The sequence below is a fragment of the Watersipora subatra genome, chromosome 10, assembly GCF_963576615.1.
Source record: "Watersipora subatra chromosome 10, tzWatSuba1.1, whole genome shotgun sequence".
In the NCBI taxonomy this organism is placed as follows: domain Eukaryota; kingdom Metazoa; phylum Bryozoa; class Gymnolaemata; order Cheilostomatida; family Watersiporidae; genus Watersipora; species Watersipora subatra.
Genome location: NC_088717.1, coordinates 4,357,169 through 4,378,734, shown reverse-complemented (window position 1 = coordinate 4,378,734; position 21,566 = coordinate 4,357,169). Strand labels below are relative to the sequence as shown.

The window sequence follows — 21,566 nt, the reverse complement described above, 5'->3', positions numbered from 1 at the left end:
TTTTCCGCTCATTAGACGATACATAATTAACTTTCAGATAGATTATGCCCACCGTGGAGACAAGAGCCTCTCTTCCTGACAAAAAAGCTCTATGTGTTTCACGTACTAAGCCAAGTATATCCTGTATTGCATCTCATGCATACTGGGATAAAGTATCTACTCAACGAGGTAAGTTTGTGCCATTTTATTTGCCTTTTTAAGTGTCTATGTTTTAAAATTTTGTAGGCTGTTGCATGTTTGAAACGCACATGCACTAAGGAAATCTCTCTGTATTTGATTGAATTGTTTTTGATATAAAATTAAGAGTATGTTCTCAAAGCGCTATGTTCAGAGTAATTTATAGGAAAAAGTTATATGGCAATATATATGAAATCTTAAAAACTTCATAATATGCAGCTTTCAAAATTTTATATCAAGTTAACTAAAAATTGAGCTATACCTATACTGTGTATACTCATAGTTCAAATTTCACTCATTTTTGTATATCTTTAATACGCTACAGTATGATTCCCAGGTCTCGCATTGATTACCTTTTCTTGTCATGCAGATATAACCTTATTACGTAGCTAATATTGTTAATCTGCATATTATTACTGGTTGAATGGTGTTGTTGAATGTATGGTTTGAAATTATACAATAGCGTTAATTTTGAATTGCAACTTGATTATGCAGCCAGATTTTACTCTATAGAGAGCCACATAACCGATTATGAATTGCTTTATTTTGATTGATTTCGTAACGGCAAGAGTCAAAATGTGTACTCAAAGATTGAGTCACCCGTAACAACACATTATGCAGAGCTTTGTATGTCTATATATATAGTTATCGTAATATAATTTTAAACATCGCTTTCTCATACGAGATGAAAAAGTTGCTAAGGACCAATTTGGCTTCTATGTGTCTGCAAACATTTTTCGTCTGTTTCGCTACACATTTATTTTATCAGGAATGTTAGCTAGTCTAGCTAGGAGAGGGGAGGCAAATCTCTCATCACTAGACGCTGCATGCATAAGCCAAATGAAACTAGAAATGACAATCCAAACTTTCAATTGTTCAACAATGTTTAAGCCACAACTAAATTCAAGTTCATGTATTTGCAAATAACTAGATAAAGACTGTGCGCCTAGAGTCTGTGTATTATTTTAACATAAGGGAGCATAATGATGTTATGTTGAACAGGACAATAAGTAGTAGTTTATATCCTTTCATCCTCACTCTACATCTTCAATGATGTAGCGGAGAATAACATGTTTTCAGAACTAAACAGACAATATACAGATTCTGCAATATGCAGAATCTGTATATATATGGGTGTCAGATATGCAGATTCTGCAAGATCTAAAAATATGTGATACCTAAACTATAAAACAGTCATTGTCAAAAACGACCGACTGCAAGAGAAAGAGAGATATCCTCTCATTGACAATAATATTCAGTTTTGTGGCTTTACGCGTTTGCTTAGATTTTGAACAAACATTGATCAAGGAACAAATGAACAATGTGCTCCCAGGCTGCAGTGTTTTGGAATTGCACATTTCTTAATGTTTGTAATAGACTTTAGGAAATACTAGGTGTTATGCGGCTGCCAGGTTGTCGCTGACCTTCTCAAATATAATGATTGATAGTTTGCTAAGGGCTTCATATAGTTAGTTGGTGAAGGAGTAAAACTGTCAACTCTACTCCCTTATGTCCTCAAAGCTATCCTTGAAGGTGAACTACTAGGAATGATAATAAACTATCAGCTCTGAAGATGTGAGCTGCCTCTGAGTGTGAAAAGCAAAGTTTTTTCAATTTTTTACTGATTGAATATGGATATATGATAGCTAGAACTCTTGTGGTGATTTTGAAGACATTCAACACATTAGCTAGCTATGTTTGTTAATAACTATGCATGCTCTTAGCTATATGTATTGCTAGCAATTCATGTCGTTAGCTATGTTTTTTGTTAGCTATATATGTTGTCAGCTTTATGTGATGTTAACAAGTTATGCTGTTAGCTATAGGTGTTGTCAGCTTTAGGCTACATGTTGTTAGCTATATGTATTATTGGCGTTACATGTTATTAGTTATACACGTTATTAGCTATATGTGTGGTCAGCTATACATGCCATTAATTATACATGTTGTTAGCTATATCTATTGTTAGCTATGCATGTTGTTAGCTATACATGTTGTTAGCTATGCTGGTTTTTAGCTATACATGTTGTTAGCTATACATGTTGTTAGCTATACATGTTGTTAGCTATACATGTTGTTAGCTATTTGTGTTGTTAGCGCCTGCTGCTGATAAGTTGGTTTAATTAAATTTGTTTTAATTTTGAAAGGACTTGCTGACAGTGCAAGTTACTTTTACAGATTAGGATACTTACACATTGCACAACCATTGACTCTCATTAGAAACCCTTCAACGTCATAGATTTTTTTAAATTCTTATCTCTTTGCTAACCAAAGTTTGTTGTGTTGTTGACAGGCTATGGCTGACTCCATGCGCCGTATAGAACAATTGTAAACAGACGATCTAGTTATTTAGTGGTCATTATCTTGTTCTAAGCTCAGCTGTAGTTCAACATAGTTTAGTGCTGTCGCTGTCTTCAACAGCATCTTTCATCAGGTGCAAAAAACCTTTTGCGTATAGGCATGTTATATGCGATTGTGCATCCACAAACATTCATTATTCCGGTGCCTATTACGCGCAAGTGATAAATGGAAAGGCAAGAGTTTTGCACATAAACACATATTCACAAGAGTGCTTGGAGTTTAATTCAAAAAACTAAGTCTATGCTATTTAAACGAATGAGTCATACCTAGATCGCTAACAGCCGCCATTTTTGTTTTTAGAGCTCAAGTATGCGACATCCTTCCAAAAGTCTCAAGACTATTTAGATAGCCTTAGAGGAGAGGTCACGGATGTTGTTTTTAAAGACTGCATTGAAAATAACACGACTCCTGTTTATGTGTTTGAGGAAATTAAGGGAATATATCATTCTCCAGAACACCCTCTCATCAACAAAGGTCTGCTTGCGGCAACCAAGGTGCGTGTGTGAACACACTGATTTTGTTCATAAGTAATTGATCAGCACATATATTTGTACGTACTTTGTATTAATGATTTACGATTTACGCATGACTAGCTGAATACAGGGCGTTACACGAGTAATAAAAAAATGTTTTGCACAAAAAATTCCTTTTTATTTAACATATACAAAATTTACCACTCTAACTTTTAAATTAAGGCAGTTATTTATATTTGATTATTTTTGTATTTGGCCAGTGTGTTTGAGCTAGCTGAATTCTACTTTTGTTATTTCCACATCACCAGGGGATAGGAAAATGGTGCATTACTCATTTTAGGGTGTCGAGTTTCATGATTACATACATAATATAAGGAAAACAATGTAATATTACATTGTGTTTTATGATTACGAAATGCCTTCTTTTGTTTCATCGAAGTCATCACAATCCCACAAAAAATTGAGTATCACTTGTGATAGGTGTATTTTTGACAATTGACAAAAAATTTGTAAGAAATTTCTGTGATATAACTGGGCATTGACTTGGTCAACCAAAAGGTGTAGCATTGTGATCATGCCTTTACATTCTTATTGGTCAATTCTGATAACCAGTTGTTACATCACTCTAGCTTACATTACTAGGGTTAGAAAAACCACAGGTAACACCATCTAAGGCTTAAGTTATATTTTTTAAGTGAGCAGAAGAGATGTTGAGTTTTGAAAAGGCGCAAAGCAGTAGCAGAAAAGGTCAAAGTTGAATAGGAATGCTAGTTTTGTAGGGTAATGCTTGATTGTGTTCAATCAATATGTTTCAGTTAGTGAAGCCCCCGTTTTTCACCAGTATATGTTCTGATCTCACACGTGGCAATCCTTTTTTCCGCCTTCCAACCGTGGTTGCAGACGAGCATGGCTTTTATTATCGTACAGATTATCAGCTTGATCGAGGATACCTCAACCACAGCTGTTCACCTCAGAGTGAACAAATAAACTATGCGCAGAATAATTGGATATGAGAATATTTTATGTCAAGACAGCAAATTTCTCGGCTTAAAAATTAGCCTCAAAACTTATTGTTAAACTGATTAAGCTGCAAAAAACATGGGAGATGACTACCGTTACCAGTTAGCATATCTGTTTGGTTTTTCAGCTTGTAATGCCTATTTAAACTTAGACAAGGTAAAGGTTTCAGGCCTGCATAATATTTCACATACGCATAGTATAAATTTTTCTTACATATATCGTTCCTTATTGGAGTGAAGGTTTGTAATGTTTATTTCTAGTGTCTCTGGTTATAAGGTAAGGCATCAAAGTCAGCATACATAATAGTTGGCTGGCAGCATTGTTTTCTTATTGAGTCTGCACTAGGCTATTTCTTTCTTGGTATGTCTTCCTGCAAATTGCACTCTTTTGCTTTTGAGAAGACAACTCCAAATTCAATATATAATTTAATATTATAATAATAATTATCTATTCAATATCGATTCAACATCGGACACACCGATGATTAATTCATTTTCACGCACTGCTATGTTTCTTGTATCCAAGCTTTGCCATATTCACTGCTTTTTCTGTGAACCTATCAGTCGGCTGCTCTGCAACAGTTGTTCAGCGCGCAAACATGACTTCGATAATATAATACGTTCTAGGAGAGTAAACTGCAGTCTTACTGCACATATATTGCTGTTTTTTTTCTTTATTGCTGGGATTATAAGGTGCAATGACTTCTTTAGAGTGTGCTTCTGAAAACATTTCTCGAACATTTATGTCTGCTGCAGCAAGGTCAATTGGCAGGATATACAACCCCTATTGAGACATTCCGCCCTACTCTGCGACCTAGATCACAACCAGCTAACCGATCATTTTATCGACCAAACAGTACTCACAACTACCTTACTAAAACGATAGCCTTAGGAGGGAGCCATGATGGGTTCAACCCTAAGCACGGGACACCCACCAGAGCGCAGTAAGATCTCATTTTATCTGACTCTTGTTGCCCATTACCTATCTGTGAATATTGAATATTGTTTGAGCTTGGCCTGGAGTGTGCCTTTTGCTTTTTCCGGTTCTTAGGCTGGTATATTCTTTACCTTCAGGCTGCTAGACCGCCAAAAATTAAATGAGTGTTCCTTAATTTTTTAACTCCTTGAACCCTAGTCTTGTATGCACAAGCAAATCAATTGTATACACAAGCAGGACCACTTGATCTTAGACAGACCCTAGCAGACCCCTTGATCCCTTTCAATTGACTGTGAAATCACTTAGGAGAGTACAACTCCTTTTGAACTGATTATCAATTTGAAGCTTCAAGCTTGTAGAACTCAATAAAGGAAACAGAAGTCAAAGAGAATCGAATAGTTTTTATTTCATGCTTTGGGAAATAAATGATGTTTTAGAGATATCTGAAGAAAGAAACAATGGTTACAGTACACAGAGTCAGATAGAGCGGCCATTTTTCATTCCTTGGTCGGTTAAAAGTGCTCTGCGTATTTTGCCGATATCTCAATATCTCATAGTCAAATCGTTTTGAAATATTGGAATTATGCCAAAAACACAATACAAACAAAGCAACCAAAATTTCATAATCCTACATAAACCAAAAGTAAGAATGAATGCTAAACTATGCAGCCGAGTTTCCTCAGGAGTTGCATCAGGTGGGAAAACAACTCCCGAATTATCTCAGGCCCAGCCTTAAAAGTGTTACATGCCTTCATGCAAATTAAATTTCACAACATTTTTTCTTGCATTTTTCATTTTTTGTCTATTTTGTTATAGAAGGTGAAGCCACTGCTTTTCTAGATTGCATGGTATATGCAGTCTTTGAACAAAAATTCATAAATAATATCATTTCTTGACAGTACATAACATAAGCCTTTCAAAGAGAGAAGATTTCCTGCAGCTCAAGTGAAGTTTGAAATGAGTAGCAATCCTGAAACATAAAATAGGAAATTAATGTCATTTTAGCTATTTCCTGTTCTATTGTTGCCATAATGCACCTATGAAATCACTCATTTCTATATGAACTAAGTAAGCATTGCATTCGCTAATGAAAGTCATTTGAGCTTCGACTGCATTGCCTCATATCCAAACCAACATATATCAAGGCTGAAAGCTTCGGTGTAGCTTCTATGTGGTGACTGCTGCCGGCTGGTTACTTGACCTTTAGAATAAGATATGAGCTTTTAGCGTACAACAACTCATGTAACTGTTTTAAAGATCAGAAGGTCTGATAGTCAGAAGGTCAATAATACCTATCGGAAAGCAGAAGCTCATAATTCTGTATTTTGATTGGTTAAATCTACTTTGTATCATTTGTGAATTATTATTTAACTATTTACATATTGTTATAAGACACTACAGGCAATTATAAAAACGATCTTCTTGTTGTCATGAAATGTTGAAGGTTTTTCGCCGTCCAACCATTTTTAAAGAGTTTTAGCGAGTGTTAACAAGTCAACAGGTAGTACCAACACAAATACAGGTAGCAAGATCACAAATACAGGTAGCACATTCACAAATGGGTGTTGTTTCTGACTTCCATTTACAATAGAAATTTTTTGAATAGATTAATTAGGGTAGTAAAGAACCTCTGATGGCTGTCTTTCATCAACATCATGCTAGAAAATATTTAAACAGACTTAAAACTAGCCTATCCTATAACACTAGCTGTGCTACCCCGGCGTTGCCCGGGTAACCAAAAAGTCTTTGGACAGAAAATTGATTTGTATTTAACATATAACAACATTGCCCATTCTAACTTTCAAATTACATATCATGAGAGAAGTGTTTTGTGTAGTTGAAGTAAATTAAGAGAAAAATAATTACAACTGTAAAGGTTTTAAAACTTTGTCAAACAACTGTAACTTTCAAGCTGTTAGCCAGGCACATTTTCAATGGAAAATTCTAGTAAGCTGCTTAATAAGATAGGCTTCTAATGGCGGTAAGCCATGACTTTACATCTGAATTGCTGTCCAGCTATAACTATTCTAATAATTGCTATAGCCGGAATGACAGACAGATATACGACATACAGACATACTTTGAGAAATATATGTATATATATATATTGTTGCTGCCGCTGCCTTGATATGTAACCTTTTGAACATTGACAATGAAGTTGAATAGGAGTACATATTCTCAGCAGTTTAAAACTGGTGTATTGTTCTTATATAGGTATAATATCATTGTCAAAGATTCAACAAATATTTTTAACAAAGACCTGAATATGATATTTTTATATTATCTTCTCAAGGACTCTATAATGCTGACGCTTTGTAACCTTTTTAGTTTAATTGCTGTCTTTTAAACAAGAGTTATTTTTCTAAAACCGTTCCGTGTATGTTACTGTAGCTAGAACAATTATAAAAGGTACACACAAGCAGTAGACCTCTTTGGTCTAGCTTAAAATTTCATTAAAATAAATTTTTTCCAAAAGGTTTACAAATTAAAATATTAGTAGTAAATTTGAGCATTTTTTACTACTTGCAGATTATTAAGGAACCGGCTCAAGTTCACCTCAGCACCTGACCTCACCTACTCGTATATCGCTCAAAGAAAGGACGATGGGAAACACGAGGCTTTCCATCTCAAAGCTAAGTTGGACGAAGAAGCTTTGCAACTGTGAGTTAGCGATCGTTATAAGCTAAGACTACAGTTTTGACAGTGATTATTATGAGCATAGGCTACAGTTATACTCAGTGATCACTATGAGCTAAGGCTACAGTTATACTCAGGGATCACTATGAGCTAAGGCTACAGTTATACTCAGTGATCACTATGAGCTAAGGCTACAGTTATACTCAGGGATCACTATGAGCTAAGGCTACAGTTATACTCAGTGATCACTATGAGCTAAGGCTACAGTTATACTCAGGGATCACTATGAGCTAAGGCTACAGTTATACTCAGTGATCACTATGAGCTAAGGCTACAGTTATACTTAACAGTTGCTAAGAGTTTAGGCTATTGTTATCATTAGCGATATCTACAAAAAGCAACTATTATAGTTTGCTATCCTAGTGAGCTAAGACTAAAGTTGTAGTTCCCTATCATGGTGAGCTAAGGCTACAGGTTATAACTATAAGAAATGGTCGTAGACCATGCGCTCAAGAGTTATGTTGATGAAGTTTTTTATTTCACTCAGTTGGCGAAGGAAGGTACCCTATGCATGTAACATGCTTATGTAGGTAATGTGATGTAATACATGTTTTAATCTGATAATGTATGCGAATCCAAAGAAAATTATGACAGGAAATGGTGTTTAGTTAACTAGTACTGAATGGCGACTCATGAATTTGTGACAGCGCAATACACAAGGCTACCGTATTTTATTTTTTACGCTCCTCTGTAATTTTTAGGATGGACATAATGTTGTATTCATGGCAAAATTATACGCTTGCAATTTTTTATTCTTTGCTAAAATATGGGTGTATCAATATATTCTTTGAAATAGACAAATAAGTTTACATGTTGCTTTTATGTAGTTTGTTTAGAGCAATATGGTTGGCTAACATTGGCTCTCACAAATTCTTTTGCTATCATTATTAAAACAATAGCAAAGAAATCTTTAAACCTTAATGAGTGTTTCTGTATTGTTTCTTATATTAATTTTGTACTCTGATTGAACTCCATGCATTTATATTAACAATTCTTCAAACAAACAAAAAAGTTTGATTTTATTAGATTTGCAGACTAAATATTTTTCATATGAATAACCTATTGTTTACATACTAGCCGTTGCTACAACTTGAGTCTCTATATTTTTATCTTTAGTTTAATCATTGAATTTAATGTTAAAATGATATATTTACTGCTGTAAATGCGTTGGCTGGATATGACCTATATATATATGACCCGGATATGACCTACATATTTGTTGAAATGCTGATAAAAAATGTTTATTAGTAACAGGATAATAATAATGATAATAACGGAACATAAAACAAAATATAACTGATCAGATTTGCTTGCTCTACAGAATGATTATTACATGGTAGAGTCTTCCTAAACTTCTCTATTCATGTGCCTTTGTTACAGCCGTACTTTAGTATGAAAGTTTCTACTATCTAAATGCTGATTCGACTAATTTTTTAAATTAATATTGAACAAAATCCTCCCAGTAGTTCAAAACTGTTTCAATATGCCATCCATTCTATAATATGGTATTATCATGCAAAGTGTGGTAATAGCTAATATAATATGTGCCTTTAGCCTAGTTCTATGCTAAAAGGCTTCTCAAAATCACCTTCACGCCTTCTTCTATGATAAATAAGGAAGGCTTTTCTGAGTCTTCCTTTTGTAATCATACAAAACTCTTTTAAATTCTTTCTTAGCTGACTGCTCTGGAATTGTGTGCACACAAATATATGAACGAATCTCGGTGTTTGTCTTTTGTCAAACCTTGTGTCCAGTCCAGTTATAGCATCTAGCTTTCCAAGTAATTTACCCAAATTTATAAGGTAATTATTCTATTACCTTTGCAACGTCGGCATTGGGCTAGTTTATTTCTATAGATATACGCTTTCTTTCTTGCCCTTCTATCAATGACATGAAAGAATCCAACCAATCAGATTACAGGTAACTAGTCAAACACAGAATATTAATACACATATTATCATCTGTTCAGATATTTTGACAGTTTTCATAGATTATCATGGCTACATGAGCAGTTAGTTTTACTTTTACGCAGTCTATCAACTCTTGATCATGCTGAATGTTTCGAGGATAAGTCATTACTTTTTGCGTTGTAAAAGCATAAGCCGGTATTCTCTGAGTTGATTATGATGCCATCACATCATGTCGCGGAATGACGAATGATACTAAAAACCATAAAATAGAAAATAGAAATAAAATAGAAATATAATAAAACCATAAAAGTATTAATCTTTTATGATTGTTAGTGTTAACTTGTTTTTTCTGCATGCAGGAAGGCAAACAAAATAGAGATGGACAAAACGGCTGGAAAATACAGGAAATACATGATTGGTTCCAGATACAATACGTAAGTGAGCTTATTGGCTGAAGTTAACCTGTACACATAGATTGACTCATACTCTAGTTTCTAGATAGAATTTAGGGATGCGTTTCTAACACCCTATTTATTACTGTATGACCAGAAACAGAGGCAAATATCTAGTTGGTTTGTTCTACAAATTAAATTTTTATCTTATGCAACAAAAGTCTCAATTGGATCAGGTAAAATGTTCATTCACAGAAAGTTTTAACTACTGTATTAACTATTGACATTAGACTACAGTTGATGGACTATAGACTGCAAACTATGGGATGTGGAGTGCAGACTATGGGCTATGGACAACATAGTATGGGCTATAAACTACAGATTATGGTCTCTAGATTATGGGCTTTAGATCATAGATTATGGGCTATAGACTTCAGATTATGGGCTTATGAGTCGGAGTTATAGACTACATATTTTGTGCTATTGACTACATATTATGGGCTATAGATTACATATTATGGTTTTTAGACTACAGAGTATAGATTATGGTCTATATATTATAGATTGTGGGTTATAGACTACAAACTATCTACTGTAAACTACAGGACATTGGCTATACTCTATGGGTTATGGGCTGTAGACTAGAAATTATGGGTTATAGATTATGGGCTATAGACTATAAAGTGCATTTTATAGATAGTAGAATGAAGACCAGGGACAAACAATTTTTACATACAATTATAGCTGAATCTGTTTCATTGAGGTTTGGAATATGAAATTTATAGTCATGGAATTGCGCATACAAATTGTCTAGTTCAAATCTACCTCTATTTATTTATACCTGTACTTTTTGTTTGCTAAAAATGGATGTGGGTCAGTTTGAAGTAAATAAAATTTTACCGTCTGGTTTTTGTTATTATATTTGTGACATAACAGAGAGAAGTGGCTGGAAACGCATGTACATTATGTAAGTGGAATGGTGGCACGACGGAATGATCGACCTGCCAGTTCCTTCACTCCCAGATCTACTCCACTTATTTCTAGCAGCAAACGCAGAGCTGTCAGTGCGGTTGCTAGCAGAAAGCCACTGCGAGAAGATGCTGCTGCTCAAACACTTACCAAAGGTCAGTAAGAGGTTGTTGATAAATTTCATGGTTGAACGAAAGATGTAATAGACAGAGTAGAGCAGTTGGAGCAGCTTGGTTGAAAAGCTTGGCTATTTTATATTTGCCATGTTTAAATTCTTTCCTATTGTGTAGCTCTAGTCGCTCTCTAAAGCCAGTAACTTTCACTGGTGTTCTTTACCTTTATCGGTTCCAAAAATTATCTGTTCTAATCAACAACCAAATTAGCCTAAATGTGGAACAACTGATAATTGTGATATAACACACAGTATATGAGCTGACATCATCATTAACTGTTCTAGAATGGAACAACTATATTTTCAAGAAAAGCTAAATGGAAAATTATTTAGATTGTAATATTTGTATAGTTTATTTACTTTTTAATATATTTTATTCGATTTTTTGTATAAGTACGCATTCTAGTCAGAGGATATAGTCAGTGGAGGTGGTCGAAGGATGTGTTTGGAGAATATAGTTAATAGATGTGGTACTCCACATCCTGTGGATGTGGTCGGAGGATGTGGTCGGAGGAGGTGGTTAGAGGATATAGTTAATAGATGTGGTACTCCACATCCTTTACCTGTGGATGTGGTCGGAGGATGTGGTCAATGGATGGGGTCAGAGTATGTAGTTAGAGGATGAGATCAGTGGATGTGGTCAAAGAATGTGGTTAGAGGATGTGGTCAGAGGATGTGGCCTGAGGATGTGCTCAGAGGATGTAGTCGGATAATGTGTTCGGAGGGCATAGTCAGAGGATGTGGTCAGAGGATGTGGTTAGAGGGTATGGTCAGAGAATGTGGTCAGAGGATGTAGTCAGAAAATGTGGTCAGAAAATGTGGTCAGAGGTTGTGGCCAGAGGATGTGGTCAGAGGATGTGATCAGAGGATGTGGTCAGAGGATGTAGTCAGAGGATTTAGTCAGAGGATGTGATCAGAGGATGTGATCAGAGGATGTGATCGGAGGATGTGGTCGGAGGATGTGGTCAGAGGATGTAGTCAGAGGATTTAGTCAGAGGGTGTGATCAGAGGATGTGATCAGAGGATGTGATCGGAGGATGCACTCAGAGAATATGGTTGAAGGATGTGGTCACATAATGCAAGCAATGCATTATAAACAAGTGCGGAATCTTATCATGTGACAAATGGCTAAGGATTTCTCTTATCATTGATTTTAAGATGTAGTTCTTGTTTTTATTCATTCGATGTTGTTCTGCTTTCTCCGTAACTTTCTCTGTTTTTTCGCTTTCACTTATGAAGATGTGATGCTTGGAGAGCCAAATTGTTGCCGAAATTTAATGTTATTATTTAAAATTTACATGAGCTAATGCAATTGTGAGTAAAGGTTCGTCCGCGTGTCAATTGGGTCTTTTGTCAATGTTTGATAGATTTCATTTTTTTGATATTTAGATTAGTAGATTTACTGTAACTTGTTATATTTTACTACGCAGAACAGGGAAAACTGGAGGCATTCAAAAAGGAAAACTGCTATATTCCGCTTTATAGAGAGCCTAAGAAAGAAGGTAAAAATTTAATCATTAAATGAAAGATATTTATTGATATTTTATGAGGAATCCTATAACCATCATTCATAATAGATTTGCCTCTCTTTGCTAAACACAAATAGCAGTCTTTCCAATTATTTAACTGCCCATTTGCCATCACTCAAGAATTGATCAACAGACCTGTCATCTTTTATTTATTTGTCCGCAGACCTACCATAGGTTAATCACTTGAATGGAATTGGGCCAAAAATATGGAAACGCATAGCGTTGAGGCAGACTAACAGACAGACACACAATGATAAAGTGAGATTTGTTGATTTTATATTGATTATAAAAGACCAGGAATGCTAATATAATGATGATTTGTATTTCATATCAAATCAGTGGAGCGACCAATGATGGCGAGAAGCCCCAATATGGTGCCCTACACGGCATCAGTCAACTGCAAAGGTGGAAGGGATTTAATTTCAACTGCAATCATTATTAAACCTGCAGCTGGTTCGGCTGAGACAAGAGAGGCTGAGGTAAACATCTTCCTTCCGTTACAGACAGTTTTTGATATATTTTAGTACAACTGAAATCGGAAGCCAAGTTATTATTATAAATTTTAGTTGAAAACCATAATTTATAATAATTAAATAATAAACCTCTACTGATATGTTAGTTAATCTGCTTAGAAAACAATTGTTATAAAACACTATAAAACAGCTAAATTAGATTTAAATTTGAAATTTTAAAATTAAATTTGATGAACTTTAATCATGGTTAAAACGCTTTGAAGAAAAATATGTGCGAAATGATGTCACTACTTGCTATAGTTGCTATAGTTGGTATCATCTATTGTATTCGAGTTACAAAGTTATGCATCTCTATTCTGTCAATGTCTTTGTAACTACAGCGTGCCCTCGGGTTACCATGACCCTGTTATACGATTCTTTGGCCCTGCGATGTAGAACACACTGATTTTTGGCCCTCTTCATATGAAATATTTTTCGCCATAAAAAATCAACTAAAATTTTTTATGGTTTTTAAATTTGGCGGTCGGTGTGCTGATTACATCAGGATAACAAATACAATAGAAGCTTTTATAACGTGAATAATCTGTTCCAGGAATGTTTAAGTTATAGGGAATTTACGTTATAAGAACAGTAAAATACATGTAAATTGCCTAATCCGTTCCTAGATATTACCAAACTCACCCCTTTGGCCATACAAAAAGGAAAAACTTGACTTAACTCTTTTAATTTGTAGGCTGTACCGTAACTGCAGAATTATTGGCTTGCATCGACAAATTTTCTCCTTTTTATGATCTATCTCACGGGTTTGATAGACCATAATTCCGGTAAATTTACAACAAGTTGATAGGAACTGCACATTTTTCGACATTTATTCACAACGATTTGCTTATTTTTCTAAACAGCAAAGTCTATTCTGCAAAATAAAGCTAATGACAAAAATTTTTTACGTCTACAAAAAGACAAAGCAACAAAATATTTTTACTATAAAAAGCAGTTCTACATTTTCCGCTTCTATCCACTATCCAGGAATCAAGGTTAGGATAAAGAAGATTTTTGACGATAGTCAAACTCATGACATTAAGACTGGTAAACCGGTGCTGTAGCACCTGCACCAATTGATCACATTGGTATTTATGAACAATCGCGCAGCTATCCTATTCGCCTTTTTGTCGACACGTTTAATGATCTATTACGACGAACTAGAATGTCCCAAAAGTTATATATCAAAGATGTAACGGTAAACGCTCAGCGTTTTTCCTTTTGCAAGTACGGCGATATAGACTAACATTCAAATCGATTTGGAAAAGGCGCCCGACTTAATACAGCTTTACGTTATATGGAACTTTTTACGTAGTAGGAAGCAAAAATTTCAGATAATTGTTTTACATTATCTGGAATTTATGTTATAAGAGGTATATGTTATATTTTACGCTTTTTGCGTTGTATGTTTTTTATGGTTTTACGTTAGGAGCGTCTACTGTATGCCGATATGCTATTTCACGAAATCCCTCTAACGACGATTGAAACTGATGCGATGCTCGATCTCGCTCAGTTTGGCATTATTCGTTATTAGTTATTGTGAAAAGAAACCAGAAACAGGGGATAAAATTCTAGCAATGAAAAATTGGAGTTCAGTACACTAGTTAAAAATATGTACTAAAACTTAGCTTCAATTCAAGTATGTGTTTAGTAAGCTAAATTCATTTAAGTTAAATTCAACGCTTATGCTATACACCTGCTTCGAAAGTAAGAACTCTCTATGGTAGGTCATGCACATATTACATTGTAATGTTGCATTTTATTGCAGATCATAACCACTAAATACACTAAAGTTACTGTAGGTACCTATAGTAACTAAGGTTAACACATTATTTTGTTACTATCTTTTAATATGTACAGTAACAGTACGTATAGAAAATGTTGATGATTTTTACGAAGTGTTTGCATTAGGTATTTACTGTGAGTTTCTATACCCATTTATAAGAAGTGTTGGCCCTACGATGCCAACACTGGAACGGATTGAAATCGTATGGTGAGGGTCCACTGTATAGGCGTCATAATAATACTCTCACTTAATCTGAGCTTTTTAACCATGATCCAGTTTTGTGAATTTTAATCCTAAAACATCCTGACAGTTAGATCACCTCAAGCATTAAAAGTAATAAAAAATACAAGAAAAATACTAATACTTTGTGATAAAATCTCAAAAGATTCATCTTCAGACAAATTATAGTGTACTCGTCTTGGAATATTTAATACAGCTGTTTTGACATTTGATATAGCTTCAATAACATATCTAGTTATATATATAAATCCCAAAGTTTGTCTATATGTACTTGTGTTGGTCCATATGTCCAGCTACAGCTACTAAAATCTTGAAATTATAAGCTCACATTCTGCTGAATTTGAACTCACGGTGAATCACAACCGCAAGTTTGCAAACGGCGCGCTTAACCCACTGAGCTATACAGCTCTTATCTAATTACCAATCTTATCATATACCGTATACCTTTTCACGATTTTTCACGCTAAATGATGTATTTATTGAAACTCTATTAACTCTATGAAACACGATGCTTTTTCGTCCTCATCTTACTAGGACTAATTTGTTATCCGCAAAACAATATCAACAATAGTTTTTCTCGAAATAAAAATTTGTCGATCATATCTCAATTCAGCGTCACCCGTTATAGGAAAAACGGGTTCGCAAACAGATAAGTAATAAGATTTTAGTCAAGTTTACTCAAATGCATACGAAAACTTCTTTCAAGCATGTATTTAGTAAGCTAAATTCATTTAAGTTAGATTCAATAGTTTATTAGTTTATATCACACGTCGGTCTTGAAGGTAAGAACTCTGCAAGTAGTACATTGCAATGCTAAGTTTTTTTCCAGATCATACCTACAAAATGCACTAAAGTTATTGTAGGTAATTATAGTTACTAAGGTTAACATATTGTTTTGTTACTATCTTTTAATGATGATGATTTTTACCAAGAAGTGATTGCATTGGATAATTACTATGGGTTTCTAGACCACTCTACGTCTAAACCAGGCATGTTCAGGCATGAGGCCCTGGGGCCGCACCCGGCGCGCGGCTTGGTTTTTGTGGCTCCCGAAGGCCAGCATATTAAAAAAAGTTTTAACAATTTATCTTATGATTATCCAGTTTATATTATCTAATGTTCTTAGTTTATAGTTAGCGAACACCGCAACTATTGGTAGCGGCGCGCATAAAAATGCACCAACTAATATTATTGAAAATTTCGAATTTCCCATCTGCTTTTTTCGAAATTCCCTTACAGCCTTTATTTCTATTAGCTGATTGAACATCTCAAACGGGAATCTCAATCTGAGCTGAAAAATGGGAATTTTCTGCAGCTTGCTGGATGCTAGCTCAATACGTATTGCTCAATTACAATTTTGGTCACACGCAGGAAGGTCGACTGCGAGGGAAGAGTATTTAATAGCAGTTGGAAATTGCAATACCATCAAATACCACGGGGAGAGCCAAGCAATCTGCGTTATATGCAGTCAAGTATTTGCTGTGCTCAAAGAGTACAACATAAGGCGGCATTATACAACTCGTCGTAGCGCATCTGAGCAACACTCAGGTCGTGACAGACAGGAGAAATACAACTCAGTATCATCGAATCTGCAGCAACAGCAGCAACATTTTACAAGATATGCAGAGATTAGTGAAAAAGCCATAAAATGCAGTCTCGCTATTGCTCAACTAATTGATCAACGACAACTACCATTTCAACATGGAGAATTTGCTAAGAAGGTAAGCATTTTTTTAAATATATGCGAGATAAGAGTTGCATAAAACAACTATAGGCGTAGAGTTGTACACCTTAAAAGACAGAGGCAAGTTTTAACTCCTCTCATAGCTTGATATATCTTAAGCTAAAATAAAAATTTCAACAAAAGTTTGTGTGGTTTGCCATTGTCATTGTTATTATATTTTAGTAACTATCAGTTGCTTGTATTTTAACCTTGCTTTATTATTGTAGGAACTGGCAGTGTTTGTAGTTGAATTTTGCCCTGATAAAAGAAGCAATTTAGAAAGTATTACTCTGTCAAGAAACATCATTGCAAGAAGCGTGGAAAATCTGAGTAAGGACATTGAGCGTACAATGAAAGCCCAGATTAAGAAGTTTGTTTATTCCAGCATAGCATTAGATGAGAGCACATCTGTCTGACACTTCTCAGCTTGCATTTACGATATCGTGGATAATGAGTTCAACGTTACTAAGGATTTACTAATAATGAGACTGAATGAGTAGTCTTCATGGCACAACAACTAGAAAATATGTCAATGAGAGTCTATTAAAAGAACTTGCTGAGTTCAGCCTACCACTGGAGAAGGTGTCTGAAATTTGTACTGATGGAGCACCTGTAGTGGCAGGGAAAACACTAGACTAATAGGTCTTTTGCTCAGCTCTCACTACTGGGATGTTCCTCTTGTGGTATACCATTGTATCATACATTACGAAAACTTAGCAGCGCAAACTGTGAGGATGGATTATGTTATGGGTCTGGTCATATCCACTGTTAACTTTATTTGATCACGAGCATTGAACCATCAACAATTTGAAATTATGCTTGCGGAGATAGAATGTGAATACAAAGATGTAGTATATTACTGTAAAATCAGGTGGCTCAGCAGCCCTAAAACACTGCGAAGGTTTAACATTCTGCTACCAGAGATTGATTTATTCATGAGAAACAAGGGTCGTGAGTGTGATGAGTTCAAAGATCAATTCTGGATCACTGATTTGGTATTTTTAGCTGATATCACAGCATATGTCAGTAGTGAACCTTCAGCTACAGGGAAAGAAACAGGACATATCTCAACTCCGGAGATACATCACTGCATTCAGTACAAAGCTTGAGCTGTGGGAGCAGCAGCTCGGAGAATTATGTTCACTTCAAAATTCTATCAGAGCGTCAGAAGAATGGGCAATGCATTGAGGTCAACTCTGAGCAATACGCCAACATCGTGTCAGATCTATCACCTGAATTTGCAAAAAGATTTTTTCAGTCTGCAGAAACTGAAAAGAAGATAAACATATATGCCGATTCATTTCATCCAGCTAACGATCGTCTTAAACAACAACATCTCAGCCACGAACTCATAGAGTTTTATCATGATTTCTTTCCAGCTGGCGCATATCCAGCTCTACATAAACATGCTCTTCGAATGGTCAGCCTCTTCGGCTCTACCTACTTATGTGAGCAGTTCTTCAGTCGCATGAAGCATACCAAAAGCAAATATCGCTCCGGACTAACCGATGAGCATTTAGTTCAGCAGCTCAGGATTTCATTTTCAGACATTAAACCTGACCTAGACAGGATTGTACGAGAAAAGCAGCACCAAGTGGCTCACTAAAAGTAGTATGCTCAGTACCATTACCAGTGAAAACTTAGCACCGCAACATCTCTTCAACAAGGACACTGCACTCAAATTTCATATGATGCTTTTTTGTAATTACATACATGTATATATGTATTTAAAACCAATATTTTGGCGCATTTTTGATTTTGTAATTACATGTAGTTTAAGCCAATATATTAATGTATTTGTTTTTCTTGTAATTACATGTAGTTAAAGTAAATATAATGACTGTGGAAAATGAGAATTACATGTGATGGATGATGCTTTGCGATATGTGAAATTATAGTAATTCAATTATTTGCGATATACGAAGCAGCTATGTGTGACCCAAGCCTAGGCTTGATTTTACATATTGGCCCCACTCTAATAAAGTTGGACACCACTGGTCTATACGATATTTTTGCCTTTTGATGCTAACACTGAAACGAACTAAAATCATATAATCATATACCAAATAATTTTTCATTAGCCATTAATTGCTAATGATTTCACATTTACATTTAAACATCTTTACAGTTTTATTTTTTCTCCTAATTTATTTCAACCAAACATTTCTTTTATTTAAAATTTAAAAGTTACAGTCTTTTGAAAACCTTTACAGTTGTTTTATTTTATTTTTTTTAGTTCATTTGACCTGAACAAGAAACACTGTTCTCATGATATGAAGTTTGAACGTTAGAATGGTAAATTTTGCATATTTTAAATAAAAATAAATTTTCTGTTTAAAGACTTTTTTATTACCTAGGCAACGCTGGGCATTCAACTAGTTAAATTCATGTCAGGTTTGACTGTATAACTGCGCTGTTAAACACTGTAGTGTTTGTCTCAGCTTATATATGATTATAATAGATGAAGTTAGCTGGTAGCTGCCGTGGTTTAATGACTAGCACTCATAACTGCCAAGCAGCACTGGTTTGAGCCTCGGCAAGGGATGTCATGAATTGGAGCTGGTCCCAAATCGCTCCTGTATCCCAAGATTCACTGGCCAGGTCGCCAGCGTGGTACACAACCTCACGAAAATCGTCTTAGTTCGTGTTCTTATTAGAGTTCTCGCAGGCTTTTAAAGAAACGCGTGAGAGGCACGTGGAGTATAAACTCGGTAAAACATGGATAAATCTCTTGACATTTTTGGTATATATTATATAAAAGAACTAATCATTATATAAATATTAATTGTGTAAAGTATGATGCAATTTTATTAAGATTCATGTATGTCAGTGTCACCTGTTGTGTTTGGTTTCCTCGACATGTGAAAGACAGTTAATAAACTATTCAATTTAAAATCTTAACACTTCTAAATGTATTAAATTACACAGAAAACTAAACATAAAACAAAACCAAACAAAGATAACGTAGACGTAGATGATCGTTTTGTTACCTCATTTTCTGTTTCTAGAAATTGAATAAAAGACTTGAATCCGCTAGACGGTTAAAGTCCCACATTGAAGGTAGCCTAAGATCCAGCAATGAGTTCAATGGTGCACCAGCGCGGGTCGTGACACCATCTCCTGCGATCAGTATTAAAGAGGTGAGAATATGTTTAGCCACGCAGGGTTGCGGCGCCTTTAGTTAGTCTAAGATTTTTCTGCCGGCATGATGTTGTAATGCTGAGGTGCAGAACTCACTAAAATATGACTGGTACAAAGACCGGTTGGCTATAGAAGTGACTGTAAAATGAGAAAGGAAATCATTCCTCTGTTGGCTGTTTTGCTATTTAAAGCAAATTATTTGACTGTGAATTCTGTGGATTCAGACTTTTGTCAAATGCAATTAAAATATATTTGGATGAATTTGAGAGCTGTCGGTTACACTCACAAAATTAGAAGTTTCTTGATCTCGTTTGTAATGCCAATCATGAGTGAAATAATTTTTTCACCTCCTTAAGGAGTTGCTTGCTCTTACAGCAAAGGAGTTCATTAAATACTTGTTATCTCCTATTACATATAAACCATAGATTTCAGTCACGGGTAAACAACTTCAATAAGTGCCACAAAATATTTTGTGTTACTTTATGTGACTAAGTGAATTTACTGTTTTTTTTGTCAGAAAACTTTTGTTTGCTCTCTCATTAGGTTATGAGAACAAATTAGAAATTTCCATAAATAAACAGCAATATTATGCACTTAAAGGATTCTGCTATTTTATGCAGAATGTTGTGGAGCTGGAATCATCAACAAAAGACATAGATCAGCCCATGCCTCCAGTGGGAACTACCTCCAAACAGCCAAACTCTCCAGTTGGAACTGCACCTAAACAACCCGTGTCTCCAGTAGGAACTACTCCCGAACGGCCCGTGTCTCTACTAGGGACTACTCCCAAACGGCCCATGTCTCCACTAGGGATTACTCCCGAACGGCCCATGTCTCCACTAGGGACTACTTCTGAACGGCCCGTGTCTCCACTAGGAACTACTTCCGAACGGCCTGTCTCTCCACTAGGGACTACTCCGGAGCCAGTATTCATGACTAATGAACAGGAGACAGAAGACCAGTCAAAACTTTTTTCTCTTCCAAGTGGCTTCAAAGAGCCGTCTCTTACTTCCTCTCACCAATCAAACAAGTCCGACCTTTTAAAAGTTGAACAAAATATAGCTAGCCCTGATGCAAGCATAGAGGGCATCGATAAGCTTGAAGGAAGTGTCTCACTGTCACCAACTCCTATATCTAACCATTTTAAGGTAGACTTGCGTTCTGTTGTAAGTGAATCTGAAACTCTCTCCAAATCGCAAGAGTTCACAACGGAAGAGCTTGGAGAAAGCTCCGAGTATGTTATAGATACCCCGCGGGTTGTTACTCATTCGGAATCACTGGCAAGGGCTACGGTAAAAGCCGCTCCTATCTTCGAAGAGGCAGCATCAGAGCAAAAAGTTAACGACGATATACCAGAGCAGCATCAGAAGGATAGTGTTGTTGAAGATAATCCATCAGCAAAGAAAAATGAAAATGGGGTATCTTTGTGAAATGTATTTGTTACATGCGGTTTGACATTGCTAGGTTAAATGTGGTATATCTAGGTTTATTTTTGGTCCATTTTTCTGTATTATTGCGTAGTCAAACT

The 21,566-nt window shown here is 35.5% G+C and overlaps 1 protein-coding gene across 1 annotated transcript; it reads left to right on the top strand.

Moving 5' to 3' along the window:
- Window positions 1-44: 44 nt before the first annotated feature.
- LOC137406680 (uncharacterized) lies at window positions 45-21,468 on the top strand. The gene is made up of 10 exons (XM_068093293.1): window positions 45-168; window positions 2,839-3,032; window positions 4,787-4,974; window positions 7,497-7,628; window positions 9,934-10,008; window positions 10,903-11,090; window positions 12,538-12,609; window positions 12,976-13,115; window positions 19,906-20,037; window positions 20,659-21,468. The coding sequence occupies exons 1-10, from the start codon at window positions 45-47 to the stop codon at window positions 21,466-21,468; spliced, it is 2,055 nt and encodes a 684-aa protein (XP_067949394.1).
- The last annotated feature ends 98 nt before the right edge of the window (window positions 21,469-21,566 follow it).

Coding starts and splice junctions, on each gene's coding strand:
- LOC137406680 (XM_068093293.1), top strand. CDS start 45: ATGCCCACCGTGGAGACAAGAGCCTCTCTTCCTGACAAAAAAGCTCTA. Junction 4,975..7,496: donor GGGACACCCACCAGAGCGCA/GTAAGATCTCAT, acceptor TACTACTTGCAG/ATTATTAAGGAACCGGCTCA. Junction 10,009..10,902: donor ATTGGTTCCAGATACAATAC/GTAAGTGAGCTT, acceptor GTGACATAACAG/AGAGAAGTGGCTGGAAACGC.